Source organism: Dromiciops gliroides, chromosome 6, assembly GCF_019393635.1.
Source record: "Dromiciops gliroides isolate mDroGli1 chromosome 6, mDroGli1.pri, whole genome shotgun sequence".
Classification (NCBI taxonomy): Eukaryota; Metazoa; Chordata; class Mammalia; order Microbiotheria; family Microbiotheriidae; genus Dromiciops; species Dromiciops gliroides.
The window spans coordinates 225,958,932-225,982,817 of record NC_057866.1 but is presented as its reverse complement, the minus strand read 5'-3'; the positions used below and the strand labels follow the sequence as shown (position 1 = coordinate 225,982,817).

General features: G+C 39.9%; 1 protein-coding gene across 1 annotated transcript in view; it reads right to left on the bottom strand.

The window, feature by feature from the left end:
• Positions 1 to 23,886, bottom strand: part of ELOVL6 (ELOVL fatty acid elongase 6) — a 137,251-nt gene that overhangs the window by 5,702 nt on the left and 107,663 nt on the right. Inside the window, exon 3 of the mRNA XM_043972932.1 lies at positions 2,275 to 2,426. Within this exon, the coding sequence (XP_043828867.1) occupies positions 2,275 to 2,426 (152 nt within the window). The remainder of the gene's footprint in view (positions 1 to 2,274; positions 2,427 to 23,886) is intronic.

Sequence of the window (23,886 nt, the reverse complement as noted above, 5' to 3'; positions counted from 1 at the left end):
TTCACAAGCTCATCGGTAAAGGAAGAATATGTTGCCCAAATAAACCCTGAAGGGCAGGCTCATGTGGAAGTGGTGGAGGGGGACAGTGTGCTAATGGGGAAGGAGGAAGGGATGCCTTTGCTTTACTTTGGTGGTGTTTTTTAGTTGTTTCAGTCCTGTCCAACCACTGGGGTGGTTTGCCATTTCCTTCTTCAGCTGATCTTACACATGAGGAAACTGAGGCAAATGGGGTTAAGTGGAGTCACATAGCCAGTAAGTATCAAGAGACTGGATTTGAACTAAGGAAGATGGATCTTCCTGACTCAGTACTCTGTCCTATCAGCATCACCTAGATGCCCTAATAGGATCTTAGGTATATAAATAGAAGGGTAGAATGGTCTAGTAGTGCAGCCTGTGTGTGTGTGTGTGTGTGTGTGTGTGTGTGTGTGTGTGTGTGTGTGTGTAGTTTTATTACTGGCTTTAGATTTTTCATCACAGTCATTTCTGGATGGTGTACTGCTTTTGCCTTCAAATCTCCTCATTTCATAGATGAAGAAACAGACCTAGGGAATTTAAGTCATTTACCCAAGATCATGTGGGTAGTAACTGCAAGTGATGGAAGTTGAACTCTTCCCATTATACCACAATGACTGCCTGTTTTTTCAGGTGACTTCATCTGACATGTCTTCAAATCTCCTTACTATCCTGAATGTCTTCCTTTGAAAGATTTGGTTACCATTCCTAAAGTATACTAAACAGTTTCCAAAATATGAGTTCCCAAACTAAACAGTGGGGCAGCTAGTCAAGAAGGCTCATCTTCCTGAATTCAAATCTGGCCTCAGAATAGCTGTGTGACCCTGGGCAAGTCACTTAACCCTGTTTGGTTCAGTTTCCTCATCTGTCAAATGAGCTGGAGAAGGAAATGGCAAACCACTCCAGTATCTCTGCCAAGAAAACCCCAACTGGAGTTATGGAAAGTCAGACTTGACTGAAAAACCAAATACTGAAACTAAACAGTATTCCATCATATAGCATATAATGGGACTATTATGACACTTTTTCTGGAAGCTGTATTTTCTTTGAATGCAGACTGAGCCTGATGCTACTGACTTATATGGAGTTTGTATTCTACTAAAATCCCTAGAGTCTTTTCATTGAAGTATATCTTTGCTTTGAGCAAAGGCAGATAAGCCTTTCACTAGAATTCAATTAACTTTTCACTTTTGTTTTCCACTTTGTGGAAGAGCTAAGCAAAGTTGGATAACTGTATCACCTCAAACTATTTCAAATCAACTGAATTTTGTTTTCCCCTTGCTTGGGTTTAAATGCCAAACATCCACTATAATACATTAAATGGGAAAAATAAACCACAGCAAACAAAACACTGGTGGTGGTAGAATGACAACGACATTCAGTACTTCTCATCAGTTTCTAAAAGGTAAACTATCCCTTCTTACCCAAGGCCTGGATTTTTGATGCCTAAAGTCAGACACACCAGAGACCAAACTTTAGCATTTGTTAATGAGCACACAGGAGTATCCAAATGAAAAGCTTAATCCCCTAATCTGAATCAAAACTCCTGAGATGAAAACATGTTTAGATGTGGGTCTTGGAAACAGGTTTGTTTTTCATTTTTTCCTTGTTCTAATATTAGAGCAGCTGCTAAAGGCCCTCAGAGAGTAGAGGCTGTATATTTTAGAAGCCCCTCAAAATACACTTTACACAGCATCAAATTCTGCCTTCTCTTTGACTTAATTTTGCTTTACACCAATGAAAGATCCTAGGTTATCAAATCCATGGGCTGCAGATTGTGATAGGGGCAGATTAAAATGTAGTTCCTATTTGATTTTAATGTGTTGGTGGAATAATTTAAAAAGAAATGTATAAATGTGTATAGTTTTCTAAGTCAGTATGAGAACTGAAAAAATCTTTATGTGCTTTTTAGTGGCCCCAGTTTCCATCTGAATTTGACACACCATTGGTATAGAGGACTTCCATTGAAGAGACTCATTTTACCAATGTGGGTACCTTCGCTGAAATTAAGTCTTAGAGAGTTGGCTGGGAATACCCAGAAGCTACTTGCCCAGTGTCACACAGCTGGTATACATTAGAGGCTACACTTGAGGCCAGTTCTTCTTGATTCTCCATTCAATACATAATACTGTCTCTGAATTCTGCATATGTTCCATGTTTTTTGAGTTAGACATAATGATAGATGGGTAGACAAAAAGCAGAAGGTGAGGGAAAGAGAGAGAGAGAGAGAGAGAGAGAGAGAGAGAGAAAGAGAGTACTTACCAAGTTCAGGTGCTTTGCTTAATACAAATGCATATGCCCAAAATTTGCTGACAGGTCCATTGTAAAAACTCTGATCACAAACTGACTGCTTCAGGCCTTTGGTCATCAAAATGTACACCATATAAGCACCAGTTCGAAGAGCACCGAATATACTTCATAATAAAAAGAGAAAAGAAACACAGTTCTAGAATTATGATTTCCTTCTTGCAACAATCATATATACCAAGCATAGCACCACTTGAAAAAAAAAATCAGCTGATACATGACCATGATACATGACCTACCTGGCCTGAAGACCTAGGAGGAGGATCTCAAAGTACTTAACAAATGAGTTCTCAATGCTATTTTTGAAGAACATACAGAGCTTTTGAGGGGTCAAGTTAAATTGGTTTCTCAAGAAATAATAGATAGGACTAGACTTGATCTCAAGAGAACTTTTGAATGACTTATTAGCTAGTTACCCAGTACTTGTGGTTGAAAGCTGTAATTGAGTAACCGTTAATGTTAATAGCTAGCAATGTCGATAGTGCCTTAAGGCATGTGAAGCCCTTGGCATAAATAATGATCATGTTTGATAATTTGATCCTCATCCTTGACCCTCCATCTCCTCCTGTGTTTCTGCACTGGCTCTTCCTCGTGGCTTTCCTCACTCCTGCCTCTTAGAATCCCTAATTCCTTTAATTGTTGACTCCAGTATGAGGTCTCTTGATTTTGCCCTGTTGTTAGGACCTCTCCTCACTCTGGACAAATAATCTTATCTCTTTTTGTATATATCTAGATATGGCCATTTTGTCTTCCTGGTTAGAATGTAAGCACCCTGAAGGGGAGGACTGTTTTACTTTTGTCTTTTATGTACCTAACAGAATCTGTTGATTAAGGAAAAAGAAAATATCTATTAATATGAGTTGTCCAAAGCAGAAAAGAACTTGAGCACTGGAAGAAGTGGACTTAAATACACATTTAAGGTGCATCAAACCTAAAGGGAAAAAAAAGTTTGCGTGCTGGAACAGTGAGAGAAGCAATTTGGCTGGGGAGTTGTTGCCTCATAAATACTTGGAGAAGCCTTCTCAGCTACTCAGGATTATGGCTGCATTTGGGTCACTGCTGTGCCATCAGGAGCCAGCTTTTCATCAGCTGGAGAAATGATGTGCCAAAAGGAGATGCCAGACCTTGGCCTGCTAATTAGTCCTGCTTCCTCTTCTTGATTTAAGTGAATACTGCTACTGCTGACCACAGCAGTCTGTCCAGGGAGCAACATCAGTTGGGATTCTAGAATGTTAAAAGCCCCAGGGAACAACTGCTGAATTGCACAGCCTGATGGATGCCCACTTGGGGAATGGAGCTTGGTTGTTGTTTTTTTCAATTTCAGTTCTAACTAGTACATGCTCAGCTTTCTGAAGATCATGAGGGAAGGGAATAAGCATTTATTAAACACCTACTATGTGCTAGGCACTGTGTTAAGAGCTTTACAAATATTATCTCATTTGATCCTTCAAATGATTATTGTCCCTGTTTTGCAGATGAAGGAAACCTAAGCTAAATGACTTCCCCAGGGTCACATAGCTAGTTAAGTGTCTGAGGCTGGATATGAACTCAGAATTTCCAGACTCCAAGTCCAGTGCTCTATCAACTGAATCATCTAGCTGCTTCTCAGCACAATAAATGATGTATTAATTACTGTGATACAATTAATTTGGGAAATCCTGGGCATAACATCTTTTGCTTCAGTGTCTTGGAGCATCTCGTGAAATATTTGTTAGTGAATATGATCAGCAGTTATGAATGATTAATCATTCTACAGTGTAGAAAGTGCTTTCCTAATGAACAGCACCATGAGGTGGCTAATGCAAGGACTGTCAAGATTCAGAGGTGAATTCCCAAATCCCACAGTTAGGGAGTGGTGCCCAGGCTCAAAGCTAGGACCTTTGACTTCAGGACCCTCTAAACTATTCTAACCTCTTAATAAAACAGGACTCTAATAATTGTAAAACATCTGAATGTGCTGGGCGTGGTGGGCCCTGTTCCCTAGGGAGATTGGTGCTGGTGAATTTCTGAGTTTCAACAGTCTGGTTGAGCCCTTGGGGAAAGAGGAACCCCTATGCAGCCAAAGGAGAGTGAACCACCCCAGGTCAAAGACAAATGATCAATGCTTTCATGCTGAAGGTCTGACTCATAGGGACTATACTGGTGTGGTTTTTGTTTGTTTGTTTGTTTTTTAATTGATATAGGGAAGAGTCTTAGAGAGTTGTTAAATGACTTGTCTAGGATCACACAGCCAATATATGCCAGAGGTAACTTTTCCAGATGTTCCTGGTTTCAAGGCTACCACTTTATCCATTACATTATGCAGTTTCTCATCTGTTAGCACAAGAGTAGAGAACTGATCATTAGCTATTAAATTGAAACTATAAGAAAACGGGCACCCATTGATTGGGGAATGTCAGATTCAATTGTGGTATATGAATGTTACAGGATATTGTTATAGCATAGGCGATGACAAAGATACAATGACTACAACAGAATATAAATGAAAGGGTCACTGAATGGCAGCTGAATTATAGAGAAACTGAAAAAACAATGAAAGATTCAGAGAAAAGATAAAGAAACCTTTCTCCCTCCATGTAGCTGAGAAAAGAGGTCCCACCAAGACAAACAATACATGGTCAGATGATGTTCTTGTTTTTCGTTGTCACAAAAAAGGGTCCCATTAGATGGGAAAGGGATTTTTTTTCCTGGAGGGGTGTCTTTTTCTCCAGAAATGACTATGTTGTACAGAAATAAATTATCGAGAAAAATTATTAAAAGGAAAGGAAAATCTAGAGAAAAATGGGAAGGCCTGAATGAACTGACTTAGATTAAAAAAAAAAAGGAGTACAATATGCATGATAACCCTCATGATTTATTTTTATTTTTATTTTTTTATTTTTTTTTTGCAGGGCAATGGGGGTTAAGTGACTTGCCCAGGGTCACACAGCTAGTAAGTGTTAAGTGTCTGAGGCCGGATTTGAACTCAGGTACTCCTGAATCCAGGGCCGGTGCTTTAACCACTGTGCCATCTAGCTGCCCCAACCCTCATGATTTAAAGGAAAACACCACTAAAAGATGTCAGTAGAGGGGCAGCTAGACGGTGCAGTGGATAGAGCACTGGCCCTGGAGTCAGGAGGACCTGAGTTCAAATCCATCCTCAGACACTTAACACTTACTGGCTGTGTGACCCTGGGCAAGTCACTTAACCCGAATTGCCTCACCAAAAAAAAAAAAAAAAAAAAAGGTCAGTAGAAACAGTATCTAATTTTGGATCCAGATTTTGGTATTATATTTGGCATTATATCAATTTATTTTGCTTAACCCATTTTCTTTGTCACATACTTAGTTGATATGCTGGCTAGTTTTGCTGAACTTTTCTTCACCTTTGTTCTTTAGGATGGAGAGGGATTAATGTGCAAATGAAGGTGCATGGTGGTCCCTGTTACTGGGGAGACTGATGCTGGTGGATCACTTGAGGTCAGAATTTCTGAGCTTCAACAGGCTGGTACCAATATGTTGAACCCTTGGAAGGAGAGGAACCACCAGGCTACTTAATGAGGGTGAATCAGCCCAGGTCAGAGACAAAGAGCAATGCTTTCATGCTGAGTGTCCTGGAGAAAAGATTGGTAGATACATTCTCAAGAAAAGAAGGGGAGAAAGCGAGAGAGCACTCAGGATAGCATCATCAAGCAAGCCGATGTAAAAACAAGAGAACAGCTATAGTAGAAATTATAAATATTAATTATAAAGTATAAATTATAGTACATGAATATACTAGACTATTACAGTGTTTCAAAAATGATAAATGCAGAGAAGCATGGAAAGATTTATATGAACTGATGCAAAGTGAAGGAAGTACAACCAGGAAAATAATATACATAATGTAACTAGAAAGAACAACAAAATAAGTGAAATTAAAAGCTGGGAGATTAAAATCACCAAGTTTGGCTCCAGAAGAGATATGAGACGATACTTTCCCTGACACTCCTTCTGCGTGAGTGTGAGGGTGCCACATCAGAATTTTTCAATATCACAGAATCATAGCATTTAAGAATTAGAGGGTGCCTCAGGGATCATTTAGTCCAACATGAGATTCTTAAATGGAAACATCCACTATCACACTGATATGTTGATTAGTTTTGATGAACTTGGTTTTCTTCCTCTTTTAAAAATTCTTTGTGGTAAAGTATGGCCCCCTGTGAGGGGGTAGGGAGATGAATATGGTGGGAAATGTAGGTCATATAAAAACAAAATATGATATACATATAAATAATAATAAAATTAATAAAATGCATTTTTAAAGTTTTATACTTAAAAATAGGGCAGCTAGGTGGTGCAGTGGATAAAGCACTGGCCCTGGATTCAAGAGGACCTGAGTTCAAATGTGACCTCAGATACTTGACACTTCCTAGCTGTGTGACCCTGGGCAAGTCACTTATCCCCAATTGACCCGCAAAAACAAACAAGCAAACAAAAAAATAAAAACCATTGATAAAACATTTTTCTAATTATGACAATAAAAGTTCTCAGCAGAAAAACAAAACAAAACTGGGACTACTAAAATAACTGACCTAGATAATTTAAGGCAAAAAATTGTGCCTAGGCTAGTTGACATAAGAGAGTTAAGAGTCCTTATCTTAACCAGACAACTATGTCCTTCTATGACCCCAAGGAAGGTAGGACTTCAAGAGCAGAGCCAGGTAGTGACATTTTGTCCATGTTAAATTCACAAAAAACACTTTAGCTTTTGCTTTCCCACTTACTGATGAATTGCCTTAGGATGAGAAAATCTGTCTCCACACTCAAAAGAAGCAGGCTTTACAGCCTCTACTGTTGCAGGAAGTGTGTTGGCACAGTCACTGGCCCAGCCCACTGAGCAGACAGGGCTCAGATTGTTGGGAGGCTGCTGAACACGGCTCAACATTCTGTGGCTAAGGGTCCCTCTGGGAGTATGAAAACACACTGGGCTGACTGTGCAGGCGGGTGAGCTGCTCAATAAGGCAGTCAGCAGATTTGCATACACCACAATGTAGGGGTCTGTCTGTGGCATACACACAAACCAACCCTGGGGTGACAGACTTTCAGAAACGGAAAGGCAAGACGCCAATCTTTCAGCCACAGTTATGCAGATTAAATTCTGGGAGGTTAAGAAAGATTTCTAGACCCAGTTTACAGTAGTGGGTAGAGTATTGGACATAGCGTTAAGTCCTAAATTCAAATCCTCCTTTAGACACCTAACCAGCTGTGTGTTAGAATAACTAACAATCTGTTCCAGTCTACAAAACATCAAACTGTAAAAAAGTGCCACTAAATAGCAACTACATCACAGGATTGATATGATACTCAAATGAGGTAACATATCTTGATATACTTACTTACCTACTTACTTACTTATTTACACACACACATACACACACACACACACACACACACGTATCTGTTGTTGTTAGAACAATGTCCCCATCTCAGAACAAGAGGACCTACCATGCTAGCAGCCGGGGCTATGTGTCTGCTAGTTAGAAGAATGTTGTAAAGGATGTAACAATGTTATTCCAGGAGAGTGGTATATGACTGGGATGTATGAGGAGATTCACTCCTTGTATATATCAGCTTGTTTGCCTTACATCCCAACTGCTTCTTCACAACAAGATGGCTTTATTAAAGTCCTTGTACTTTGTATATTTTGCCTGACGGCACTTAGGAACATAGATCAAGAGCAGGAACAGGCTTCAGAAATTATCTAGTTTCAATGCCCTCATTTTACACATGGGGAAACAGGTTCAGGGAAGTTAAATGATTTATTCAAAGTCAAACAGGAAGCATGAAAAATGGAATTTGAACCCAGGTCCTTTGAATTCAAAGGGGCCAGATTTGAACTCAGGAAAATGAATCTTCCTAACTCCAGGCCCAGCACACTAGCCATTCTATCCAGATAATATAGATATAGCTATGTAGATATGATACATACACATATGTTTAGACTTTTTAACTTTTCCAAAAACCCTTTTGGGTTATCTTATCATAAAGAAATCAACATATAAGGTCAAGTGAGGATCACCCTGTTCAGTTAATGGAAAGGGCAAGATCAGAAAGAGCAAAGGGATCATGAAGGCATTCTTTGATGTGTTCTTTGACCTGGGCAAACACAGCAAAAAATCATGCAATGCAAGTTGGGTTTGAAGTCAGAGGACCTGGGTTACAATCCCAGCTTGGTTCCTTAGGACCAATATGACCCAAGATAAGTCTGTTTCCTTATCAAGGGAGGGATCAGCCTGGATGACCTCTTCTCAATCAAAACATACTTGTTTAAAACCCTTCCAACTCTCCATCTCTGACCTTATTAGAGTTAAGCTTACTATATAATTCTATTAAAGGGTAGCCTATTTTTTTCCAGCTTTTCTTTTTTTTTTTTTTGAGAATTCTGACTGTAAAATTCATGCTACCATCTTATTCAGATTCTTAATTGTCACCCAAAGTAAAGAAAATGCCAAAATCAAAGATCTCAGAGGAACACAGGAAACACCCATGAGATATATGAAATAATGAGATAATAAAAATATTAATATATCCCTGGACACATCAACACATGAGATACAAAGACAAACTTTAACATATTCTTAAGAAACTCCATCAAAAATTATTTCATGACTTGCTTTAGGGCATTATTAATAAGACTTTAATATATGAAAAGTCATAGTTAATAAATCCACCATCAAGGCCATGGGGCATAGTGGATTTGGAATCAGAAAACCCAGGTTTTCAAATTCCAGCTGTACCACTTAATCCCTGTGTGTCCTTAAGCAAGTCATTCAATTATCTTTAGGCTTTAAGTATTCCCATCTGTAAAATGAGAGAGACTAGAGGGCCTTTGAGACCCATTTCAGCTATATGGTCCACTTCTTTTTTTTTTTCCTTTTTTTTTAAATGAGGCAATTGGAGTTAAGAGACTTGCCCAGGGTCACACAGCTAGTGTCAAATGTCTGAGGCCAGATTTGAACTCAGGTCCTTCTGAATCCAGGGCCAGTGCTTTATCCACTGCACCACCTAGCTGCCCCCTATATGGTCCACTTCTGATGTTTATTACCTGGGTGACTTTGGTTAAGTCACTAACTCCCTAGGCTTCATTCAGTCTCCTCGTGTAAAAAGAAGGGTTGGACTTGTAAACCTCTTAATGTTCCTTCTAACTCTAGGGCAGGATTCATTTTGTAAAACCTTTTTTGTGTCTAGGACGCCTAGAGACCTCTTCTTAGAGTGATGTTTTTAAATGTATCATAACAATAACAATAATGACAATATTATAGCACTTGAAGGTCTGCAAAGCACTTTGCAAATATTATCTCATTTGATCCTCACAACAATCCTGGGGAGAAGGTCCAATTATTAGGGTCTTGCACAGGTTCACACTTAGGCCTTTCTAACTTGTCATGCTCAGCATTTTGTCTACTGAAACACCTAGCTTCCCATAAAATAAAATATATGAGATTAGAAAAGAAGCCAATTATACTGAAATTGAGGTGTCCAAACTTTTTTTAAATTCATGGTTTATTTTAGAAAAATATGGTAAGCCTTGCATGAAATTATGAAAAATAAAATGAGAAGAACCAAGAGAATGTTGAATACAGTAACAGCAATATTGGTCAAAGAATAACTGTCAATGACTAAGCTATTCTGAGTACTATACATATTCAAATCAACTACTAAGGACCTATGAAAGGAAGGTACTATCTACCTCAAATAGAAGTATACATAGTCTGATTTTACATATGTATCTCTTCATCCATTCATCTAAAATGGCGGTCTCTAGTGCAAAGTGGGGAAATAATGAGGAGAGGTTCAAAACTTAAAATGTAACTCCCCAAAATAAATTTAAAAATAAGTTTATGGTTAAGAATTCAGCTGCCAAAAACAAAGTATTCAAGTACAGTGGAGCCTCAGTTAGGATAGCACAAGATCTAATAGCTTCTACATTAAAGGACCAGAGGACATGGAATAGGATATTCCAGAGGGCAAAGAATTTGGGGTTACAACCAAGAATCACATATCTAGCAAAACTGTGTATAATCTTTCAGAGGAAAAAATGGGACTTCAATGAAAAAGAGGACTTTCAGGAATTCATGATGAAAAGACCTGAGCTGAATGGCAAATTTGACTTTCAAATACAAAACCCTAGAGAACCATAAAAAATTGGAGTTGGGGGGCATACAGTGGGGTCACACAGTGGGTGACTGTCTTGTGTCTGAGGCCAGATTTTGGCTGGGATACCCCTGGGTCCAGGGTGGATGCTTTGTCCACTGTGTCACCTAGCTGCCCCATGATGACATCTTTAGGATTAAATTGAGGGGTGAAAGGAATGCACTGGGGAGGGGGAAGGGCAGAGGTGAAATCCTACATGAAAGAAACAGGAAAGGGCTTATGGAATGGGAGAGGAGCAGAGCAGTAAATGAATTTTACACTCATCAGAAAAGGCTCAAAGACCTTAATCTCACCAGAGTAGCCTCAAGGAGGGATTAATACACACACACACACACACACCCCCAACTGGGTGGAGTAATCTATTTAATCGGGGCAGTAAATGAGCCTAACACTCACTAGAATTGGCTCAAGGAGGGAATAACATACACATTCAATTGGGTCTAACCCTGCAGGAAAACAGGAGGGGAAGGGGATAAAGAGAGAGGGGCAAAAGAAGAGAGGGCAGACTGGGGGCAGGGATAGACAGAAGCAAATGCCTTTTGAGGAAGGATAGGGTGAAATAGATGGATAATAGAATAAATATCATGGGGAAGGGAATAGGATGGAGGGAAACAGTGAACAATAGTAATCGTGAAAAAGAGAAAAGGGGGGAAAATTGTACAAAAAATATTTACAGTAACTCTTGGTGGCGGCTAAGAATTGGGAATCAAGGGAATGTCCATCAATTGAGGAATGACTGAAGAAGCTGTGGTGGTATATGATTGTAGTGGAATGGTATTGTGCTATAGGAAATAACAAACAGGATGATCCCAGAAAAACCTGGAAAGACTCATATGAACTGATAAATAGTGAAGTGAGCAGAACTGGGAGGACATTGTGCATAGTGACAGCAGTATTGTTCAATGAGCAATTATGAATGACTTAACGACTCTCAACAATAGAATGATCCCAAGGGACTAATGAGGAAGCAAACTGGGATTGTACATATATAACCTATATCAGATTGTTTACTGTCTTGTGGAGGGAGGGAGAAAAATTTGGAACTCTAAGTCTTATGAAAATGAATGTTGAAAACTACCCTTACATGTAACTGGAAAAAAATAAAATAAATGTTTGTTACACTGAAAAACAATTTTACTACTCCAGAGATCATACTAGCTAGAGGCACGTCTCTTTCCTGTGTGTGGAGTATGGGTTCAATGGCTAGCCTACTACTCTCATTCAGAACCCACATGCTGCGGAAAGAAGTTTAGGTAGGTTTCACCAACACTGTCCTATCTCTCATGTTATGACTGACATCCGTTTTCCCTAGCTGCAATTTCATATCACCTTCTTCTAAACATGTGTCTCCCTTTCTTTGCTAACGTCCAGTCTTGTCCATGACTGCCATTAGCTCCAGGAGCAACAGATGGCTCAGCAGAGCCAGGGATGATCTTTTCCATTGGCTGAAGGATACACATTTGTCAAGCCCTGCTCTAGATTCCTGAGCCCTGTGCCCTCCATGCCTAGCCTGGTTTTCTTCTATACTAGCCTGAAAAGGTAGCCAAGTCTAGTCAATACATTCCCAACAAGAAGACACAAGGAGTTTGCTTGTTGAGGCTTAACTGATCCCTTTTGGGGTACATGGGATCTTGGGCTTAAAGCTCCAGAGCTGGAAGGTACAACTGAGGCAATCTATTCCAATGTTCTCATTCTCCAAATGAAGAGTCTGAAGTCCAGGTTGGTCACACAGGTGATAAGTATCAGATATGGACCACAAAGACTGTCCAACTCTGTCATTTTACAGATGAAGAAACTGAGGCCCAGAGATGATTAAGTGATTTGTCTAAGGACACAGGGATTAAAGTGGCAGAGCTGGAATTTGAAAATTTGAAAACCCAGATTTTACTATTTATTTCTTTTAAAAATGAATTTGTAGTTATTAACAACAACAAGTATTCCTTGTTCTAAATAAATTCAATATTTGGAGAACCAATGAAGTATGGAACATTCCCAGACCTAAGTATCATGGGCTGTATGGGCTGGAGGGCAAGAGAAGTCTGGGGGCAAGACTCTGGTTCACCCACAAGAAGCAGCATTTTCCCAGAGAAGGGGGAAGCACAGAGAGAAGACTTAAGTAGGGTTAAATGTGTGAAGAGTTGGAGGCAGCCAGGTGGTGCAGTGGATAAAGCACTGGCCCTGGGTTCAGGAGTATCTGATTTCAAATCCGGCCTCAGACACTTGACACTTACTAGCTGTGTGACCCTGGGCAAGTCAATTAACCTCCATTGACATGCAAAAAAAAAAAATGTGTGGGGAGTGGCAGAGAAGTATGACCCCTTGTCAAGGAATAAGACATGGAACAGAGAGAAGAAATAGTTCCAAATGCCTGGCATTTTGTGATACAAATTGGGGAGCACGGATGACAGCATAGGGAGTTTGGGGGCAGAAAGAACTTCTCTTCCCCAGTAGAACATAAGCTCTTTGAAGGCAGAGATTGTTTTCTTTTTACCTTTGCATCCTCAGTGCATGTTTGTTGAATGATTGATTAACAGCTGCCTTCAAATATTTGAATGGCTGTCCCATGGAAAAAGAATTTAGACTTGCTCTGAACTATAAGCAGTGACAGGATGTACTTTTCTAATGACATGAAGTAGAGCAGACTACCTTGTTACTGAAGAAGAAAATCTATTGTCACTGGGTGTTACAGGCAGGGTCAGATGACCATTTGCTGAGAATGCTGCAGGGGATTCATACTCTGGGTAAGGTACAAGCAGGAGAAATGCTAGTTTTGGATGGAGTCAAAGGACCTGGGTTGAAAGTTTTTCACTTCTGCTTATTGCCTGTGTAATCTTGAGCAAATGACAAGGCCTTGGTTTCTTCATCTATAAAATGAGAGGTCTAGACTGAATTATCTCTGAGGGGCAGCTAAGTGGCACAGTGTCAGGCCTGGAGTCAGGAAGACCTGAGTTCAAATACAACTTCAGACACTACAACCCTGATTGCCTCATCTGTAAAATGAGCTGGAGAAAGAAATGGCCAATCACTCCAGTATCTCTTCCAAGAAAATTCCAAACCGGGTCATAAGGAGTCAGACACGACTGAAATGACTGCACAACAACAAATCTCTGAGGTCCCTTCTGGTATAAAGATTCTATTATTCAGCAAAACCCAATTAACACATATAGTCCCTGCCCTGTTCCAGATAACCACTTAGGTGGGGTTTACTTGGCTAGCTCCTAGTGGGTTGTACAGGGGATCTCAGTCAGACCAATGGGTGACAAAGGCCAGGGAAGGCCCAATGAGAAGTATGCAGAACAGAAACACTCCAGAAGCTAGCAAGACTTTTAAGGCTAGAAAGACAGAAGGAACTTGTTGGGCTGGCAATAATAGCCCCAGGGAACTGCCTTAACAAATTGCACCAACTTGCTGCCAACTAAAACTCCTTGAAGGAAGAGCCACCTAAGACAAATCAATCTATCTCCTTGGGGGCCAGTCCTGCTTTGTTTTGCTGGGGGATGGCTGCTATGGATTTGTTTAAAAAGGCATCAAAACATTTCCATGGGGGTGGCTAGGTGGCGCAGTGAATAGAGCACCGGCCCTGGAGTCAGGAGTACCTGGGTTCAAATCCGGCCTCAGACACTTGACACTAGCTATATGACCCTGGGCAAGTCACTTAACCTCAATTGCCTCACTTAAAAAAAAACCAAACACATTTCCATGGGGGCATTTTCCTTAGAACATAAGCTCCTTGAGGGCAAGGATTGGTATCTTGGGTGCCCAAGATGGTGCTAAGCCATGACAGGCACCTAACCAATGCTTGGATGTTGACTGTGACGTTCCCAACAAGATGCATCTCGCCTAGAGATGATCATGAAGGGTCAACAGAAATGATCCATTGTAAGTTGTTTGCATGGATAGTAATTATTGAAAGTGGTCTCTTTGCAACCACAAAGATTTCCCCACCTTTCTTCAGCACTTAAAACCTTGCAAAGCACCTTTTTCCCAATAGCCTTTTGTGGTGCAGATGAGTAATTCTCCCTTTCTTTCAGATAGGTAAATGGAGACTCTGAGAAGATTTTTGCTCAGAGCTACACAGAATTTGAACCCAAACCTTTTTTTTTTTTTTTGCGGGGCAATGGGGGTTAAGTGACTTGCTCAGGGTCACACAGCTAGTAAGTGTCAAATGTCTGAGGCTGGATTTGAACCCAGGTACTCCTGAATCCAGGGCCGGTGCTTTATCCACTGCACCACCTAGCCGCCCCCTAAACCCAAACCTCTTAATTCCAAGTCTAGCACTCTTTCTACTCTTCCCCACTAATTCCTCTTACCTTCCTATTACATCCTCTGTGATCCGAGAAGATTAAATAAATAAACAATGAATCAGCAAAAATGTTTTTCACTGAGGCTAAACATTAAGTGTAGTTATTCTGGGTAAGATCCTCATTAAGCGCAGTAAGGAAGGTTTTGAGAAATCTGGTTTTAAGACTTTAGGTATATAATTATCATACATTTTCTGATTCTTCCAAGCCTAAAGGTGTTATGGATTACTTTTGATCTGTTTTTAATATATTCAAAGAATGTCGTTTTCTTTTCACTCTGACAAAGATTCAGCAGGTCAAGTTTTCCTATCCTGAAGGTTTGGAAGTGTTTATAAGGATTTGCTGAGGTTGGACTGACTGTTAAAAGGTACCTGATTTAATCTACTCACAACTTCTGATTATGTAACATAAGCATTATAAAAGAATTTCTTTGGGCAACTTATGAAAGTTGCTTGCACCTTGTCTCTTTGGGAAAAAAATATCACAGGAGCTAGAAGGCACCTAATCCATTGTTCTTTCTTATTTTATAATCGAGGGAACAGAGGCCCTGGAGGGTTAAAAGATTTAGTCAAAGTCATTTAAGCAATAAATGACAGAATCAGGATTTGAACCCAGATCTTCTGGTTCCAGCACCATTATATTCTGTTGTTTTCATGGCTTTCTCTCTCTCTCTCTCTCTCTGCCATTTTTTCCCCCAAAGAGATAAGAGCTTTGGATCCTCAGTTTTAACAAAATTGATGGAATAAACCAATACAAAAAAGCATCTAGGACTAGTCATAAGATCACTGGAAGGGATGTTAGAGGCCACCTACTCTGACTCCATTTATTTAACAGATGAGGAAAGGAGGCCCAGAAGGGTTAAGATATTAAATAGCAACTGACTCCAAACTCAATCTATTTCCATGGTGTCTGTTGGAATGAATGTTGAAAAGCAACAATATTAGGCCTTCCATTCCTTCAAAATGTGCCATACACAATGTGCGATGTTATTGAATCAGTCTTCTGTTTTTTTAAGCCATTTTCTTGGAATGATAAGAAACAATAAGATTTAGCAACTAGATGTGAGTGAGAAGTTGAGGGTAAATGACTGGGATGATGGTGGTGCCCTTGGCAGGAATAGGGAAGTTCCAAAGACAAAAGGGTTTAGGGAGTAATTTAGTGAAACTAGACTGGCACATTTTGAAGGAATGGAAGGCCTAATATTGTTGAAAAATAGAGGTTTACCATTAGGACAGATTAGGAACCTAAAATCTACAAGCAAATGAGGGTATAGTGACAGCTGAAGACCAGGGACAGCTAGGTGGTGCAGTGGATAGAACACTGGCCCTGGAGTCAGGAGGACATGAGCTCAAATCTGGCCTCAGACACTTGACAGTTAGTAGCTGTGTGGCCCTAGGGAAGTCACTTAACCCTAAATGCCTCACCAAAAAATAAATAAATAGAAAACTGAAGAACCCAACAGTTGGGTTCGGGACTTGATATGCAACAAAAATTGTTGGAAAAATTGCAAAACAGATGGGCAGAAATTAGGTTTAAGCTAATATTTCACATCACATAGCAAATCTCCAAATTGACATATGACCTAGAGCTAAGAGATCACAATCTAAACAGATTAAAAGACAAGGAAGGAGATACCTTTCACAACAATGGGATAGGGAAAGAATACTTTTTCAAACAAAGGATAGAGGAAATCACAATTTTGAATACATAAAGCTGAATAGCTTTGGCCCAGCAAAATCAATGTAGCTAAAATTAGAAGGAAAAGTGTTACCTGGGGAAAATTTTTTGTAGCAAGTTTGTCTGATCTCTCTCTCTCTCTCTCTCTCTCTCTCTCTCTCTCTCTCTCTCTCTCTCTCTCTCTCTCTCACACACACACACACACACACATATGTGTATATGTATGTATGTGTGCCATGTATAGAGAGAACAGATTTAAATGTATGAGAACAAGAGCCATTCCCCAAAAGATTAATGATCAAAGGATACGCAGTTCTAATTCGGCCTCCGACACATGACACTTACTAGCTGTGTGACCCTAGGCAAGTCACTTAACCCCCATTGCCCCGCAAAAAAAAAAAAAAAAGGATACACAGTTCTAAAAAAAAATTGGGGGCTATCAACAACTATATAAAATTATTTTAATCATTAATTATAAAAAACCCCCAAAACAACTCTGAAGTTCTACCTTACATCCATGAGATTCACAAAGATGATAAAAATGAAGGTTGATAGAGGGGACATGGGAGGATGGACACAGCACTGTTTGGAGCTATGAAATGGTGCCAACCGTTCTAGAAAGGAATTTAGAACTATAACCCTAAATCATAAAACTGTGCATGCCTTTTGGCCCAAGTAGGTGGTACAGAGCATATGACTTCATATCCAGTTTTCTGTTCACTATGTTATGTGGTAATCCTGATCCTGATATGTTTTCATAAATTCTTCCTCTTAGTCTTTAAATTTTTTTAAAAAATTATTTTGCACTTTACAAATAGGAACAACCAGGAACATTTTCACACACAAAGAACAGAAAAAAGAGGGTTGTAAATAAACTGTGAAGCTGCAGTGCCTGTCATTATTGTGGTTCAGTTGTGTTCAGTTCTTCATGACCACATTTCGGAGTTTTCTTGGCAAAGATACTGGCATGATTTGCCATTTCCTTCTCATTTTACAGATGAGGAAACTGAGGCAAATAGAGTTAAGTGACTTGCCCAAGGTCACACAGCTAGTAAGTGTCAAGTGTCTGAGGTCGGATTTGAACTCAGGTACTCCTGACTCCAGGGCCAGTGCTCTACACACTGTACCACCTAGCTGCCCCTAGGCCCAGCATTCTAATACACTGTGCCACTTAGCACATGGTAAGCACTTAAATGCTTATTGACTGATGAGAAAAAAACCCAAATCCAACAACTCAATTCAGTATACATCCAATGCCACCTCACTTGTCTGTGCTGCCCTCTGAATATTCTCTCCTCCCCCACCCCTTCCAAGCTTGTGTCAGCTATTTTTGAAGGCCATTTCCTTACTTCTAAGCAGTTAATTTTTACTCTATGCAATGGCATTAAATCAACTTCACAAGACAAAATTGGTCTCAGATTAACTCAGCAGTGTGCTGTGGGAGACAAAGAAGTCCATATTTTCTTGTACTGCTTTGAGTGCAAGTAGCTTCCAGGAATATGGTGATAGGCCCTCAACAGATCTCATTAGGAATACTGTGTTTAATTCTAGGACACCATGGTTTAAGAAGGATGTTGATAAACTAGAAGTATCCAGCAGACTGCAAAGAGCATGGTGAAAGGCTTTGAGCCATGATATAGAAGGACCAGGTAAAGGAACTGAGCATATGTTAGCTTGGAGAAGAGGATAACTCCATGGGGATGAGAGTTGTCTTCAAATGTTGGAAGGACTGTCTTATGGAGGAGGGACCAGACTTGTTTTATTCAGCCCCAGGTGGCAGAATCACAAGCAATGGTTGGATATTGCAAAGAAGAAAAGTTAGGCTTGATGTTGAGAGAAACTCTTAATAATTAGAGCAGCCCCCAAACTGAAAAGGTTGGCTAGAGAGGTGGTTCTCTCTCCCTCCTTAGAGGGCCAAGCTGTGGCCCTGAATTCAAATCTGGCCTTTTACTAGCTGCGTGACCCTGGACAGGTCATGCAACCCTGTTTGCCTCAGTTTCTTCATTTGTAAAATGAGAAGGAAATGGCAGACCGCTCCAGTATCTTTGCCAAGAAAACTCCAAATGGAATCATGAAGAGTCAAAAATTACTAATATTAACAAAAACCAGTATGATTAGTTCTCCAATCAGGCCAGAGGCTGCATCTATATGCTGAAAGCCAGATAGATGTGATAAATGTCCACAAATACTTTCTCATATTTTTCTCTGCTTAACAAAAGGAGCGAAGATTATTTTAAGTCAGGTAGGAAATGAACCTGATTGGTTCAAGTTGTAGAAGTCTACACTTTGTATCTACACATATGTAACTAAATAATTCTGAGAACAATGCCAATCTGAACTTTTGGTCAAACCTAAGGATATAAAATATTTGAGTCACTTGTGAGTTTCTGTTGATGTGCTATTATGTAGATGGATTTCTCTGTTAGATCTGACTGGTCGCAATGGTTCTGACAGTTCTCCTTTGGTCAAATTATTCTCTTTAGCATGTTGTCTTAAATGAAGAATCAATGGAAGATTTAAGTGGAGACAGAGAGGAATATCCAGAAATAATTGTGATGTAAAAACTAGGGGTATACAGGAATCAGCAACCAATTCACAAATGATTGTTACATTTTCAGAGGGAGTATTTATATTTTAAGCAAGTACTTCATGTGTCTGTGACAGTCTTGTAAAAAGTGGTTTTAAATACCATCACAGGTTTTTTACCATGCAGCAACAGAACCTGGAGGGAATGTCAGGGCTTGACATTGTTTTGTTGATTTCTAGATTTAGGAAACTGATGAAGAAAATGTTAATAATGCAGATTAAACTTAAAAAAAAAACCACAGGTCTCTTGGGGGCGGCTAGGTGGTGCAGTGGATAAAGCACTGGCCCTGGATTCAGGAGTACCTGAGTTCAAATCCGGCCTCAGACACTTGACACTTACTAGCTGTATGACCCTGGGCAAGTCACTTAACCCCCATTGCCCTGCAAAAAACAAAAAACAAAAAAAACATGTCTCTTATAGAGAGCCTGCTATTAAACATTTACTGGCATGCCGCTGTTAAAAATAAACATACACAGAAATGAAACTGGATATAGAAAATTCAGGTAGGGACTTGCTCCAAGAGACTGGAGTCTTCAAATGCATATTTAATCAACAAGAAGTAGGACAGAGTAGAGTTCTGGGATTTGGAATCAGAAAAATTTGGGTTTAAATTCTTCCCTTTACTATGTGACCTTGGGAAAAATTATGTAACTTCTCATGGGAGGCAAAGTGATACAATGGAAAGACCCTGGGATTTTGTTCTGTCTTGGATGCTTACTACCCATGTGACCTTGAGTAAATTGCTTCTCTTCCCTGGGTCTCCTTTCCCAATTTGTTTTTTGTTTTTTTTTTTTTTTTTTTTTAGTGAGGCAATTGGGGTTAAGTGACTTGCCTAGGGTCACACAGCTAGTAAGTATTAAGTGTCTGAGGCCGGATTTGAACTCAGGTACTCCTGACTCCAGGGCCGGTGCTCTATCCACTGCACCATCTAGCTGCCCCTCCTTTCCCAATTTGTAAAAATGAGGGAGAGGGGCAGCTAGGTGGCACAGTGGATAGAGCACCGGCCCTGGATTTAGGAGGATCTGAGTTCAAATTCGGCATCAGACACTTAACACTTACTACCTACCTGTGTGACCGTGGGCAAGTCAGTTAACCCCAATTGCCTCACCAAAAAAAAAAAAAAATGATGGAGAGTTGGAACCGAAAGTCTATAAAATACTTCCCAACTGTGGATTTATAATCCTATAATGCTATTTATTGATAACATAATATTTATTCAACAGTAATACTTAAAGGGTGTGGTGGGAGAACAAAGACAATACAAACCACAGTCTAGGCAAGAAGTCCAACTATTCTGTATACTAGGCACTATGGTAGGAGAGGACGAGGGCACGCATTCAGTCTGAAGACTGAATGAAGTTGAGTTCAAAAGGTAAGATTAACAAATGAAAGAATAATGAACACCAGGAGGCAGGGTATATTTAAGCGCTAAATCATGTGCTACTGCCTTCTCTAAGGCCTTACTTAGGCTGTGGGCCTTGAAGGATGGGTAAGATAGGCAGAGGGCTGGGAAAAGGGCATTTCAGGTGACTGCACATGATTCACTCAGACATCTATTTAGATGTTCAGACATAGACATTATTCAGCAGGGATGCAGAGGTACTTCCATTAGCCACTAATCCTCTTGATAAAGGAGAGTACATCTGTTTAAAGCAGATGTTCAAATAGACTGCTTTCTAGAGTGGAGTACTCTGAGGTACCCGTTTATTCCCTTAATTTGCTTGCGGCTTAGCTCTCTTCTGTGTTCAGCAGAACACATCCTTCCAAGGCTGAACCAGGTGGACAGCTAGCTGGTGCAATGGATAGAGAGCACTGGGCCTGGAGTCCGGAAGATCTGACTTCAAATCTGGCCTCAGATACTTGCTAGCTGTGTGACCCTGGGCAAATTACTTAACCCCCCCTTTTGCCTCGGTTCCTCATCTGTAAAATATAGTCACCCCTGAGAAGGACTAGTGAACCACTCTAGGATCTTTGCCAAGAAGTTGGACATGACTGAACAGTAACAACAAGGGCTGATCCTGAGGAAAGCTGATTTTCTCCTAGCAGTAAAGAAGGCATAGTGATACTCAGACAGGGAAATTCTCCAAAGTGCTGGGAAATTTTTGAGCAAATAGAATCTCTTCTGTTTGGGATTTAACATCCTTTACAATCTGTTCCTAATCTACCTTTGCACATTCCTATTGCACTCATTCTCTGGCCCAGGGAAAATTGCTTTATTTTCCCTCACATTTCATTTCTGGGCTCCATGTCTTAATACAATCTGTCCCTTTTGCCTGGAATAACAATAATTTATTTTTTATATAGTACTTTAAGGTTTATAAAGCTTTTTTTTTAAACAAATATTATGTCTTCTTATATTTATAACAACCCTGGAAGGTAAGTGCTATTATTATCCTCATTTTTATAGATAAAGAAATTGAGGCAGACAGAGAATAAGTGACTTGCTCAGGGTCATATAGCTAGTAAATGTCTGGAACTGAACTGGATTTGAACTCGGATCTTCCTGACTCCAGAGACAGTTCTCTATCAGTGTCTCCTAGCTATTCACTTTTCCTTTTAGAATCTCTAGTAAAAAGTGGTGTGAAGTTCCTTCCGCCAATACAGGTTAGCACTTTCTCTGCAACCCATGGTCTTAGAGCAGATAACTTATATCTACAATCAAACAATTTTTTGTGTAATAGACCCATGTGGCAGGGCAGTCTGGTAAAGCCCACAGTCCCCTCCTCAGAATAATTTTTTAATTGAATAAGATACATTGGATTACAAAGGACACCAAAGGTTAGTGAAAATAAAGATGTATTTTTTCCCATCCAAGTTCATGGCACCCCCGGAATCAACCAACCAGCCAGCCAGCCAAACTATCTGTCTGTCTGAACATCAGGTTGAGAACCCCTTGTAGAGTTGAGTCACTTACCAGGTTCATGCAATAACTATGTGTCAAAGGTAAAACTTAACCACAGGTGTTCCTGCGTCTAAGGCTGGCTCCCATTTAGCATGCCATCTCTGGGGGATAGGGTAGTGATGGTTGGGGGTGCTTGTTATTCTCATTCTAAAAAACTAGTTAGGGGAAATGTATTCTTTGAAGGAAACTAGGTTTCAGTGCTGTAAAAGGACACAAGTAAAAGTCTTGGGGGCAGCAAGGTGGTGCAGTGGATAAAGCACCAACCCTGGATTCAGGAGGACCCAAGTTCAAATCTGACCTCAGACACTTGACACTTACTAGCTGTGTGACCCTGGGTAAGTCACTTAACCCTCATTGCCCTGGAAAGAAAGAAAGAAAGGAAGGAAGGAAGGAAGGAAGGAAGGAAGGAAGGAAGGAAGGAAGGAAGGAAGGAAGGAAGGAAGGAAGGAAGAAAGAAAGAAAGAAAGAAAGAAAGAAAGAAAGAAAGAAAGAAAGAAAGAAAGAAAGAAAGAAAGAAAGAAAGAAAGAAAGAAAGAAAGAAAAAAAGAAAGAAAGAAAGAAAGAAAGAAAGAAAGAAAGAAAGAAAGAAAGAAAGAAAAAGAAAAGGGGTAATCCCATAAAGGGAAGTCAACTATTTGATTTTTTTTTTCTGTTTCCTATCATGGGAGGCAGTTTAGGGTAGTACAGAGTACCAGACATGGGATAAGGAAGACACTCTGCATTTAAGTGTCACCTCCATTATTAGCTGTGTGACCATGAGAAAAATCACTTAACATCTTTGAGCCTCAGTTTCCTCATCTGTAAGGTCTGTAGCAAGTACCTTGCAGTGTTGTTTTAAAGCTCAGTTGAGGTCATGATGTGAAACATCCAGCCAACTTTAAAAGTGCTTCCATGAATGTTGGTTATTATGAGGGCTCACTCAAAGTCTTCAGAAGCCAGATCACTACAGCAATAATCTAGACCTTCCATTTAGCCTCTGCTAAAGGCAGTAAATGTGAAGTGGGTTACTGAAACATATCTCTTCAAATATATACAATATTTTTTTTTTTTAGTGAGGCAATTGGGGTTAAGTGACTTGCCCAGGGTCACACAGCTAGTGTTAAGTGTCTGAGGCTGGATTTGAACTCAGGTCCTCCTGACTTCAGGGCCCTGCCCCATATACATACAATGTTTTAATTTGCATTGCTTTGCTTAATCGTGTTGCTTTGTTTCAAGACAATAAATTGGAAATGCTTGCTTAGGAGGTGCCCCTGGGGCATTGAGCTAGGAATTCTTGGGGAAAATCTTTATCCCATGAAAAATACAGAGGAGTAGACAACCTAGATAGCCTCTTTCAAGGACAAGGAGGCTTTGATGAAGACCTTGGATTCCTGAGTTAAGATGAAGATGTAAAAGAGACTTGAGAAGGACTTAGAGAATGTAAGCTCCCTGAGGACATGGCATATTTAGCTAATGTTCTGAATCCTTAGCACACCACATATTTCTGGCCACACAGTAGGAAGTGTTTGTTGAATTTTCCAGTAAATAAAATGTGATTACTTTATGTGAGCACTAGGCTTGGGAATAAAGCTAAATTCCAATCCCACTTAAAATACTTCTAAGTAGTATGTATGACCATGGGGAAGTCACTTTTCTCAAGCTCAGTTTCCTCATCCATAAAAAGGGGGACAATACTGACCTCACAAGATTTTTGTGAGGATCAAATGAGATAATAATTCTTTGGGGTATTGGGTAAAGAAGAAATACCAAAGAGATGAAATAGAATTATTTAATTATATTGTTAAAAGACTTGGAAGCACCTGAAAAACAAAGTAAAGGAAGGGAACACATCCTAAAAACGATTTCATTCATATTTCTTATGCTGAGGAATCAGACCATAAGAGAAGTTTTAAGGATGCCTCAGAGGTACTGAAGATTGATCGATT